The sequence below is a fragment of the Propithecus coquereli genome, unplaced genomic scaffold, assembly GCF_000956105.1.
Source record: "Propithecus coquereli isolate 6110/MARCELLA unplaced genomic scaffold, Pcoq_1.0 Scaffold120, whole genome shotgun sequence".
Lineage (NCBI taxonomy): Eukaryota > Metazoa > Chordata > Mammalia > Primates > Indriidae > Propithecus > Propithecus coquereli.
Genome location: NW_012136081.1, coordinates 94,888 through 106,894, shown reverse-complemented (window position 1 = coordinate 106,894; position 12,007 = coordinate 94,888). Strand labels below are relative to the sequence as shown.

Sequence of the window (12,007 nt, the reverse complement as noted above, 5' to 3'; positions counted from 1 at the left end):
ATAGGATTTTTTCCTTTTTGTTATTTTTCACACATAGTTTAAAATTTTCATTATTATTTTAAATTTTCTTATTTTTGTTTAGTAAAGACTGCCACCCTGAGGTCACAATCCAGGTGCCTGCAGAGGCACGAGGGTGGCCACTGCGGGGAGGAGCCTCAGGCTTCTGTTCTCCTTGGCTGCCAGCTGCCGCGGGAACCCAAAGCCCTGGATCCAGCAAGTGCTGATGACTGTATAGCAGCGGTTAACCCGGCTGCTTTCATCTGTCAACGCAGTCCAGGCCTGGCCCCTACCTCTCCCCGAAAATCCAACTTCAACAGTGGGTTTGGAATAACCCAGGATTTGAAGGGCAGAGTTTACCAAACATGCTGGTCTTTCCGGGCGCACTCTGGGGCTGTCCGTGGATCTACGAGGATGGTGGCTGCACTCGTGGTGTGACGAGAGAAAGGGACGGCCTTGCAAAAGTAACAGGAAAGTACCTAATCCCACAGTTTCCCCAGCGACAGTTGAAGATCAATCCTAGGAGTTCTCTCACTAACAGGCACCCTGCAGGAGTTCTGTTTTGCACAACTTCTGAAAGGAGCTGAATGGATGGAAAAGAGATGTAAATCTCTCTTTCAAAATTGTTTGTTGAGAATCTGCTTTTAGAGTTCCTGAGTTAACAGCAGGAGAAAGAGCTACAGCCTCAACCATAGCCAGAGGACAGAGTCACATCCCTTCTCCGGGGAAAGGCAGGAAACCAACTCTTGGACTTTGACATCTGCTGCTGCTTTTGTTATCAACTGACAACACTCACTATTCTGCTCTCTGCCCCCCTTTCACTCTCTCATTCGCTCTCTCCTCTGCGTGAGAAGTCTTTCTCCACCTGTGCGGTGAGCACCTGCCAGGTGTTCCACGCTAACAGTAGGGTCGCGTCAGGGGTGACAGCCACAGGATCTGGCACTAGGAGGTTGAGATAAACCTCAGTCTAACCTGAGCGGGACGAGTGCCCTGGGGGAAACTCCAGTTTCTCTGGGCCTCATGTTTTCACCTTTCGAAAGGGCAGAATCTTCCCCGTGCCTCCCCCTGCACCTTTGCAACTTCTCCAAGGAGACTACAGACCGTGGCTCACTCTTTCTGGTGCGCGGCTGTGGGGCAGGGGGGGCGGAAAGGCTGTGCTCCCAGTTTACGGTATTCATACTCCAGATGCAGCCGCTAATGGGCACCGCCCCCCACCCAGCGCTGCCCGTGCTCCAGGCCAAAGCTCCCGCCCCAGCCCATCCCTCACCGGGCCCATCCCTCACTGGGCCGTGCCTACAGCGTGCAGAGGGGACACTCGCATTTTTCTCAGCTGGACAAGCTCTATGAGGGCACTTCCTTGTTCCCTCAAAACAGCTACAAAATCCAAATTCAGTGATGGTTTTGTGCAAAGACGAAGGCTGACCAGAGGACTTCAGAGGACCAGGTGGGGGCTGGAAGCAAGTGTCCCCTCCCAGGCTTCCCCAAACACCGTCGGTTCTGATGACAGGACTCTGGAGAGGACTGACGTGTGCCCCACTCTGCCTTCTTTGCACTGAGTTTATGATCCCTCATGCTACAAAGGAACACGTCTAGAAAGGATATGATTTGAAAAAAGTGTTTATTATGCAACAACTACAAGGTTAAGGCCCTCCCTTACCCTGGGCTCCTCTCTGCAGCCCAGCAGAGGGGCCGAATCCCCACTCAGCATCCCCTGCCTCAGGGATACTCGCTCTGGGCCCCTCTTGTGCTCCGCATTCCCCCACCATTTTGGGGGGAATGGCCGAATGACGATTTATCTGTCTTCCTGGCTGGAAGGAGCAACCAAGGGCAGGGGCCTGGCTGCTGGACCTCGCTCTCCTGGGATTCTGGTACCAGCGGCAGGCCTGGTGCAGGCTGGGCTTCAGTCGTTGACGTGGATGGGTTCTGTGGGGTGTCTGCCAGTGTTCGTGTTCTGGACAATTCTGCTCTAAAATAAATTGTGGTATTCAGATGAAAATGGAGGTCAGGAACAGGAACCCTCTTTTGGTTCCAAACTTTCCAAGTGGACACTCTGATCCAGGCAAGGTAACGGTGACTACTGTAGTCTGCTGCCCTCTTGTGGCCCAGCAGTGATAACATGCTTGTCGCTCCCTTTGAGATGACATCCTGCCCATTCCTTCCAAACTGTCGTGGAGCAGGCGGGCGACGACGTGTGGGAACAAAGTGAGAACTGTATGTGGTCTCTGCTTATGGAAGCCCCAGGCTAGTGGAGGTGGCTTTTTGTACAATCCAGGTCTGAGGGCAACATTACACACCTTGGCTTTGCACAAAGGGGTCGATGACCCCGTACCCCTGTACCTGGCCCAGCCAAAGAGGTCAAGTGGCCAAGAGCCAAGCATCCAGCAGCGCTTACTGACTACAGCCAATTCCCTTGCGAATGGGAGAACGGACAGCTCAAAATCAGATCTTCACCTGGCCTCCCTATCTCCCCTCTCCCTCCTTCATTTTTCCTTATCTACTCAGTGACTTTTACCTTCTCCAAAGGGTCTCTTCTCCTTTCAACCCCTAAGCTGATTCTGCTTTGCCTCCTGTTATGGGCTGAATTCTGTCCTCTCCCAAATTCATCTGTTGAAGCCCTAAGCCCTGGTCCCTCAGAATGTGACTGTATCTGGAGTTAGGGGTGTAAAGAGGTGATTAAGGTTAAATGAGGTGACTAGGGTGGACCCTAATCCAGTATGACTGGTGTCGTTGTAAGAGATTAGGACCCACAGAAGAGATGCAGGGACGTGCATGAGCAGGACGTGGGGAGACGGCCTGCTGCAAGCCTAGGAGACACCAACACTGCGGACACCTTGATCTGGGAATTCTAGCCTCCAGAACAGAGAAAACAAATTTCTGGTAGTGCAGCCACTCAGTCTGTGCATCTCGTGGTGGCCCTTCTTTTCAAAGGGGCAGTTGTTGCATATGGAGGTTTTCAAGGACACAAACACATAAACTCCGTCACGCCTGGCCAGTTTCTGTATTTGTCCATAGGAGCCTTAAGATAAAACACTGAGCAGTTTTTCTTTACTTTCGTTTAATCTTCCTAGTAATCCTCTTTATAGATAAAAAATTCTTGAAAGTTAACTTGTCCAGGGTCGCCTGGGTAGTGAGGAGAAGCAGGATTTAAACTCAGTTCTGTTGCCAAATGTTGTCCCTTTCTCTCTGGTTCTGAGCAGCTAGCGTGGGCCCAGCGGGGTCTGGGGGCAGGAACCTCCGTCTGCGGTGAGTGCTGGCAGCGTGCAGGAAGACTGATCCACAAACCCTGTCGATATTTGCAGATGGGGGTTTGGTTTCTTCCTTAACGCGTTCAGAAAAAGTTCAATTCTTTTGAAAAACTCCTGCATATACTCCACAAGGCAGGACACATTACTGAAACTCCCCGCCCCCCGTCTCGAGGTCTCTGTGTCCAGTACAGCTGTCGTCATTGAGACCAAGGGGAGAGCTACATACATTCTGGTCTTCGTCAACAGTGACTCCTAACCACACTGTTATTCTTTCAAAATATATTTTATTAGTGGCACATGGAATTTAAAGTTAAGCAGTTTCTTTCCAGAGAGAAGGTGAGCCCTGACAGACTAAAAACTGAGCAGATATATCACAGCAGAAACATTCCAGTGTAAAGAGAGACGAACAGGAATACTCTCCACCAAGGAAATCACTCTCCTCGCCATGCCGACCGCACTGCACGACACCCAGCTCAGTGGGGCAGGAGGGGGCGTCCCAAAGCACAGGACAGTATGGGAGCTCATGATGCCACGGCGTCCTCCCCACATCAGCTGGCTCCTCCCTGTCGCTGGAGAGGTCGCAGAGGTTGTGAGCCCCTTACTCACTATACGACCTCTACACCAGAGGGCAGCGGCCGGTGAGGCTGGCTTGCGGGAGTACACTAGGTGAGGGGCTCGTCTTTGAAGGGCTCGTCTTTGAAGAGCGTCTCCATTATGACCCCTCGTCTCCCAGTTAGGGAGCGGTGGGTTAGCGGAGGGTCCTTTGGAAGTATGGAAACGTGTCTATATTAGTAAGTCAGAAGATCTGAACTTTCTTGGAAAAATCGGTTTCCTGTCTCATAGATGAAGAACATTTCCCTTAAAGGATTTTCTCTCTTCGAGCTAACTCCATGTTCCTGTGACTCAAACCTGCAACGTTCTGAGGTTCCCCGGACTTCGCCTGTTAGCTCTTCTGCTGCTCCTGCCTCACTTGCAAACACGACTGCCTCCGCTGGGCCCCTCCCTCCCCACCTCTCGGGTCTCCCAGTTCCAAAAGGCACTGCCTGCCCCAAGGCAGTTCTGCCGTGTCCTGATCATGCTGCCTCTTTCTGACCTTGCACGATGGGGGCCGTGCACGAGAAAGACTCACTAGGGTTTGTCATCTTCACTAGTCTTATTTTGATGTTAATACAGACATTTCTCTGATCACTGCAGAACCCGCCCCCAACCGAATATTCAGATACTTATTGATCAAGGCAACAAAATGAGTGACAGACTGCACAGTTTTTCCATTTCTAGATCTAATTGATTAAGCTACGTCTCCACACCAGGACACTGTACTTTACCACCAAGCTAGTATCTAGAATACAATCTTCCAGGGGCTCAGGGCAGGTCCGTGGTAGTGGTTTCGTCAACATCGATTCCCGAGTGCAGCTTGTCATCCTTCGCGGCGGCCCAGGGCATGGAGGCGGAGGTCCACTTCACCACCCAGTCTCCTGTTTTGCTAATCAAGATGAGGCCACCTAAACCTTTGAGCCTTGACTTCATATAACCCAACGACAGCTCAGCAGCCTCTTCTAACGTCTTCCCTGAGGACAAGGAGAGGTTGAGAAACAGCACATGTTACTGAAAGGAGTCTGATGCAGTATGAAAAGCCAAAGAAAGTTAACAAAGACTTTTGGTAAACAGTTTCTACTTGAAAGCTTAAAAGGAGGGTCCTGGCTTCCTTGCCTGAGACAGACCTTGGCATCTGTCTAAGCAGAGCAGCCTTCCCTCCCACGCCCAGGTTCAATGTCTCTCTGCCACCCCCTGCTCCTGAGGTGCTAAAGACAGCAGAGCTCCAAATGCTCTCCTCTTCAGATCCCAACAGAGGTGGGAAGGACTCAAAACAAAGTGTTCACGACCTGAAGGCAACATCTGTAGCAGACAAGAAGGGGCTTCGTATACTTCTCCAGAGCTGGCCTGCACAAATTATTTAACTAGTTCTATGATACACGTACCTTGTTCTAGGTGGAAGAGGGTGAGTCTGGCCAGATTCACCTTCAGGATGCTTTCCCCATGCCCTGTGGTTGAAATGGCTCCAATGTCATTGTCAGCATAACCTCCAGATCCTGCTCAAAAAAGGTGATTGGTTCTAACTGAGAAGCAGCAGTCAGGAAATTCACACACACTTTACAGGTTTAATGCTACGTGAGTGTTAAACCCCAAGAGTGTAGACAAAGGTCAGATTAGTTGCCACGACCCGTGGCTGCAAAGGTGGACTATTAACACCCCGAAATCCAGGAGGATAAACGGAGCCTCAGGGGTGGCAGGTCTGGCTTTCACAGAGCAGCCTCTGCCCTGAAGCCCGTCCGCGCCGCCCTGCTCAGTGGGCCAGCCCGTCTCCCCCACACCCATACACTGGGAAGGAAGAGCACCACATTCGAATCATTTGGGGAAGCTAATACCCCCAGAGCTAACATCTGTGCACACTGTCCAGTGATCTGGAGGCCAGGGCTGTTTGTTGAGGGGAGGCTTGACTGCGCCTGAGGGAACTATTCTGGGTTATCCACTTAAGTGGAGGTCTGGAGATTTCTTCCTCATTGAGCAACCTTACAGCCTTGTCTCCATCGTTCCTGTATCTGCTCACACACAGCTACCAGCCTGAGAGCCCTTTGGCCTTGAAGGGCCCAGCTTTGCTCTCTCCTGGTTGATACAGATGCATTACATGATTGACATTGGCCTTATTCACCGCTGCTGGCCATGGGGAAAGGATTCAGGAGTCGAGGGCTACGCTCAATGTCACAGGCCCCAAGGGTTCTCAAAGGCAGATAACCCTGCCCTGGTTCTGGAGGGAGCTGGGACCGGGCAGTGAAGGAACTACTGCAGTGGGAAGAGGTGCGAATCCTTTTTCCTATAAGCTTCTGCCATGGCATGAGCTGGCCTGACCCCACAAGGTCAGTATGCCCTAATATTTGGAACAGCCAAGTCTTTGTTTTCTTTTCAGTTACTCAAGACCACAAAAGGCCAGGGTGACTGCAAGAGTGGTCCTGGCAGGGGTGGCAGGCCTGTGAAGGCACACTCTCTCCGCGCAGACTTGTCAAGAGGATGATTGTATTACATGCGGTGACCATCCCTCCCGATGGCCCACGTGCCGTGCGGCAGCTGCGGCGCTGTTAGGGGAGGGCTCACTGGAAAGGCCGAGTAGAGCACACTCGGTCTCACAGCCAGGACAAGGACCTCTGAGAATTTAGGTTACGCCTTTTCTCTCTCAAGCTTTACCACCTGTAACTCCAGTTTTTTTTTTTTTTTTTTTGAGACAGAGTCTCACTTTGTTGCCCAGGCTAGAGTGAGTGCCGTGGCATTAGCCTAGCTCACAGCAACCTCAAACTCCTGGGCTCAAGCGATCCTCCTGCCTCAGCCTCCCGAGTAGCTGGGACTACAGGCATGCACCACCATGCCCGGCTAATTTTTTCTCTATATATTTTTAGCTGTCCAATTAATTTCTTTCCATTTTTGGTAGAGACAGGGTCTCGCTCTTGCTCAGGCTGGTCTCGAACTCCTGAGCTCAATCTGCCCGCTTCGGCCTCCCAGAGTGCTAGGATTACAGGCGTGAGCCACCGCGCCCGGCCCATAACTCCAGTTTGAAATTGGTTTCTGGGATCTGACCTTGGATGGCCTGGTGGCCTGGGCTGAACCAAGCTGGATGCAAAAGGTGCACTACTGACTGGGCACAGTTCGGTAGGATTTTTGTTGAGGAGAAAACTCTGAGTTCATGACAGAATAAAGAGTGTCAAGAATTTCTGAGTGCAGCTTATTGCTAAAGACTGGAGGGAGGGTAGGGTTAGTTTTCCACCAAAAGTATAAGCTGCTCTTTGGGGCAGATGGAACAATTTAGCTGTTTCTCAAAACTTCAATCATCTGCAGGGGTTCTGGGGACTCCCACAAGAACAGTGTGAAAGTCTGCATAGCGTGAAACATATACACCCTAGCCCCGCCTCTCACCCACTCCTAGGAATGAGATAATGTGCTTCCATGTTAATGTAAACATTTCGCTCAGTAATATAAATGTAGAAGTGTACCACTTTCATGCCACTCAAATCCAGTAACTGCAAACTTAAATTCTCAGCTTTCTTGGATCATTCATTTGAGCCCATGACTGGGAAGAGATCTCACGTACTTAACCCTCTGCGCGTAAGTCTGCAGAACCGGAGATGGGCACTGCAGGGCAGCTTGGGGGTAACATTAGCATCCCCATGTCCATTTCTCACCCCAAGTCATCCCCAAAAGGCATGCAATCTAGGAAAAACAGTGTTTGCTAGATACAATCACCGCTCATGCAGTTTTCTGAACAGCCCCATTGCCACTCCCAGAAATCCTGAAGCTGCCACCAAGAGGAGAAAGGAAATGCAGAAAGAAAAGGAGAGAGGGGGGCAGAGAACAGAGAGGGAGGAGAACCCGGTGATCGGGCAGGCAGAGGAAGGGGCAGGAGCTGTCCCCCAGTCCTACCTATACATGGTGTGTCTCCAACTCGGCCAACCATTTTATTCACGATACCCCCTGTAGAGGTTGCAAAAGCTAAGTTTCCTCTGCAGTCCAAGGCAACAGCACCCACGGTTCCCAAGTTTCTGCCAAAAATAAACAGAAAAAAGTGACAGGCTGGAGATGAGAAAGGCCCCACAACCAACAATATAGCTTAAAGCCACTCAAAGGCCCACGGTGCCCGTTAACGGCAAAGTGCCCACTTGCTTCCTGCTCTGCCAGCCGTTCCTCAAGGACCCAGCTTGAGTACATCCATTCCCAACACCACCACTTTCTAGCTATGTGACCTTAAGTGAAGTTTTATTGTCTAGGTCTCATTGTCCCTACCTGCAAATTGGGGATAAAAATGACAGAGCGCATCTCAAACTTCAGCGGGCACAACATCCCTTGGATCCCTGGGCCCACCCCGAGATTCTGAAGCTGCCACCAGGAAAGGAAGAAGTGAGTGTGTAGATGCAGAGTGGGACCCCAGACCCTGCATCTGTGCCTGCTGTCACGGCTTAATTATGAAAAGTGTCCCTTTTAGTCTCGAAATTCAGTTCTAGTTGAACAGTAAACCATATGATCACCCTATTTTCAGGCTAGTGTAAAGCTGTTTATTCTGAGTAAGGTGGGGAGACGCTGGGCAGTTTGAGCTCAGAAGTGTCATAATCTGAGTTAAATTTTAAAAATAATTATTCTTACGACTACACCCACCCTTCTGAGTGGCTAAAATGAAAAAGACTTATCAAGTGTTGGCAAGGATGTGCAGGAACTGAAGTTCTCATGCTGTTAGCGTAAACTGGTACAACCCCTTTGGAAAACCATCTGGCAGTATCTACTAAAGCTGAACATACGCGCGCTCCATGACTCCACAATTACACGCTTGTATTCTGCCCATCAGAAATGTGGACATGTGTTCGTCAAAAGCAGCAGACGAAAATGTTCATAGCAGCAGTATTTGTAATACAGTAGTTCCCCCTTATCTGCAGGGGACACATTCCAAGACCCCTAGTGGACACCGGAAACAGCAGACAGTACTGAACCCTACATACATGATGTGTTTTCCTATGCTGTATACACATACCTATGATAAAGTTTAATTGATAAATTAGGCACAATGAGAGATTAACAACAATAAAATAGTACAATTATAATAATATACTGTAATAAAAGTTATGTGACTGTGGTCTCTCTCTCCCAAAATACTGGACCGAGGTTGACTGTGGGTAACCACAGAAACCAGAGAAAGTGAAACCACAGAGAGAGGACTGCTCTAACCTCACACTGAAAACACAATGTCCACAAAAGGTAGAGCAGATACACTGTGGCATATTAGCGAACTGGAATACTCTACTGCAATGAGAATGAACTATTGCAACAAACGGATGATCTCAGAAATAGAATATTAAAAGAAGGCAGGCCAACAAAGTACCTACTATGATTCCATTTAAATAAAGTTAAGACACAGGCCACACTCACGCATGGTGTTAGAACTTACTGGCTACCTTCGGGGAGGCAGTGAATGGAGGGGGCAGGAGGGGAGCCTCTGGCAACATCCTGCGTCTCAATCTGGGTGGTGATGACATGGGTTTTCACCCTGTGAAAATCCGCCAAGGTGCACGCATATGATCTGTGCACTTCTGTACATACGCATTATGTCTATAAAAATTTTATCTGAAAAGAATTATTCTGGCTGAGGTGTAGGTAGGGTTGATGAGGGAGACAAGAGCAGAAACAGAGACGAGCCAGGAGGCTTGTGGAGCAGTGGTTAGGGTGGTTTCAGCGGAGGAGTGAGCAGCAGGCTGGAGCTGGGACCTTGTGAAGGTAGAACTGATAGAATTTTGCAGGTGGAACAAATATGACAGAGAGAAATCATGAAAGACTTTGCGGCTTTTGGCCTCAGCAACTGAAAAGATATAAGAACTATTTATTGAAATGTGGAAGACTATTGGGAATATGTTTTTTGTTTTGTTGTTTGTGTGTGTGTGTGTGTATGTGTGTGTGTGGAGAGTGGTGGGGAAACAAAAAACTCAGATTTGGACATAAGCTTGAGGTTAGGTAATCACCTGGAGAGACTGACTAGTAGCTAGATATGTACAGTCTGGCATCCGAGGGGTGGAAAGAGAAATTCAGCATTTTCTACCCAGAAGAAAGTGGGAACATGTCTTCCATCACCCACAAAAACTAACTCCAGATGGTTAAAAATCTATATAAAATATAAGAGGAGGGAGGTTTTATATTATAAAATATAAAACATAAAACAGGGCTGGGCATGGTGGCTCATGCCTGTAATCCTGGCACTCTGGGAGGCTGAGGCATTTGAGCTCAGGAGTTGGAGACCAGCCTGAGCAAGAGCGAGACCCCGTCTCTACTAAAAAAATAGAAAGAAATTAGGTAGACAACTAAAAATATATATAGAAAAAATTAGCCGGGCATGGTGGCACATGCCTGTAGTCCTAGCTACTCGGGAGGCTGAGGCAGAAGGATCGCTTGAGCCCAGGAGTTTGAGGTTGTTGTGAGCTAGGCTGATGCCACGGCACTCTAGCCCAGGCAACAGAGTGAGACTCTGTCTCAAAAAAAAAAACAACAAAAAAATCCCAAAACATAAAATCCTTCAAGAAAATCTAGGTGACTATATATCTCAGGCTAGTGGAATGCCTTAGGAGTTTCTAATCTTACAAACAATAAAACAAGAGGTAGGCATATCTGATTACATAAAAATAAAAATATTTTATATGGTAAAAATGCTAATAAATAAAGTAAAAGCAAAATAAAAACAACAGGTTTGGGATTTTTTTTTAAACAACAGAGGATGATCTTAAGTCTGATAATAACGAGACAAAAGAACTCAAGAGAAAAGACAAGCACAGGACAAAAATAGGCAAATTCATACAAAAGAATGACCCCCACACAAATGCACAGTGACCAAACTTATTGTCAGGAAGAGTAAATTAAAGTGACAGCATCGTCCCTCACCTGTCGGATAAGGAATCAGGCACTCCCAGTGGTTGCTGGTGGCAGGCCCATGCCCAACATTTCAAGGGGCCGGGGCAAGAACACAAACAAATGAAGGCCCACAGACCACATGCTTAATACTTAGAAGTTATAAATATGTTCTATCCTCTTACAGTGGTAAATATGTGTTGAAAAACATTTTTGTATATATATTGTATATCAGGTGCACAACATATTTTGATAGATGTAGACACAGTGAAATGATTATTAGAGTCAACCAAAGTAACGTATCCATCATCTCACAGTTACCTTTTTTTTTTGTGGTAAGAGTACCTAAAATTTACTCTTAGTAACTTTTCAGTATACAATATTATCCTGCAGTCCTCATGTTGTACATTCAATCTATTGATATGTTCATCCTACATAACTCTAGTTTTGTACCCCTTGACTTACGTCTTCTTATTTCTCCCATCCTCCCTGTCCCCACCCTTTAGTAGCTGCCATTCTATTGCTTCTTTGTATTCAATGCTGCTGTTTGTGTTTTTTAACATTCCACATCTAAGTGAGATCATGCGGTATTTTTTTTCTTTGTCTGGCTTACTTCACTTAGCAGTGTCTTCTAGGTTCATTCATCCATGTTGTTGCAAATGGCAGAATCTCCTTTTTTAAGGCCGAATAATACTCCACTGTACATACACATCAGTTTATTTATCCATTCATCTGTTGATGGACACTTTGGTTGTTTCCATATCTTGGCTACTGTGAATAATGCTGCAATGCACATGGGAGTATCGGTATCTTTCCGAGGCGGTAACTTAATTTCCTTTGGGTATATACCGAGAAGAGGGATTGCTGGGTTATATGGTACTTCTATTTTTACTTTCTTTTTTTTTTCTGAGTCAGAGCATCAAGATGTCAAGTCAGCAATCTTGTTCTGTTCTTGGTTCTTGGTGTGCTCTTGGCCAAAGAATGACGAGACACACCAAAAGCAAGGCAAGCGTGAAACAAAGTTTATTGAGGAAGGACAACATAGGTTTGTAGAGCAAGAGCAAGATACAGGTTTACAGAGTAAGAGCAAGACACATTCGCCAGAGAATGACAAACGGACACCTCTGTTATAACAAAGGGCCTATTTTTAATTTCTTTAGGAACCTCCATACTGTTTATCTTAAAAAATATTGTAAAGCCATGGTTTTCACATGACTGAAAGTTGACAAACTACCACTGATGACTTAATTCAGTTATTACTGTGCACATGGGGGTCACTTGTTCATCAGCTGGTGATGGCAGATGAAAGAGCACACACACATAAAATTCATAAAATTATT

At 47.6% G+C, this 12,007-nt stretch overlaps 1 protein-coding gene across 1 annotated transcript in view; it reads right to left on the bottom strand.

Moving 5' to 3' along the window:
• Nucleotides 1-4,495: 4,495 nt before the first annotated feature.
• ASRGL1 (asparaginase like 1) overlaps nucleotides 4,496-12,007 on the bottom strand; it is a 44,249-nt gene continuing 36,737 nt past the window's right edge. Inside the window, exons 5-7 of the mRNA XM_012665661.1 lie at nucleotides 7,710-7,828; nucleotides 5,222-5,332; nucleotides 4,496-4,810 (exon numbers count right to left, since the gene is read on the bottom strand). Coding sequence (XP_012521115.1) covers nucleotides 4,605-4,810; nucleotides 5,222-5,332; nucleotides 7,710-7,828 — 436 coding nt within the window. The 3' untranslated portion in view covers nucleotides 4,496-4,604. The remainder of the gene's footprint in view (nucleotides 4,811-5,221; nucleotides 5,333-7,709; nucleotides 7,829-12,007) is intronic.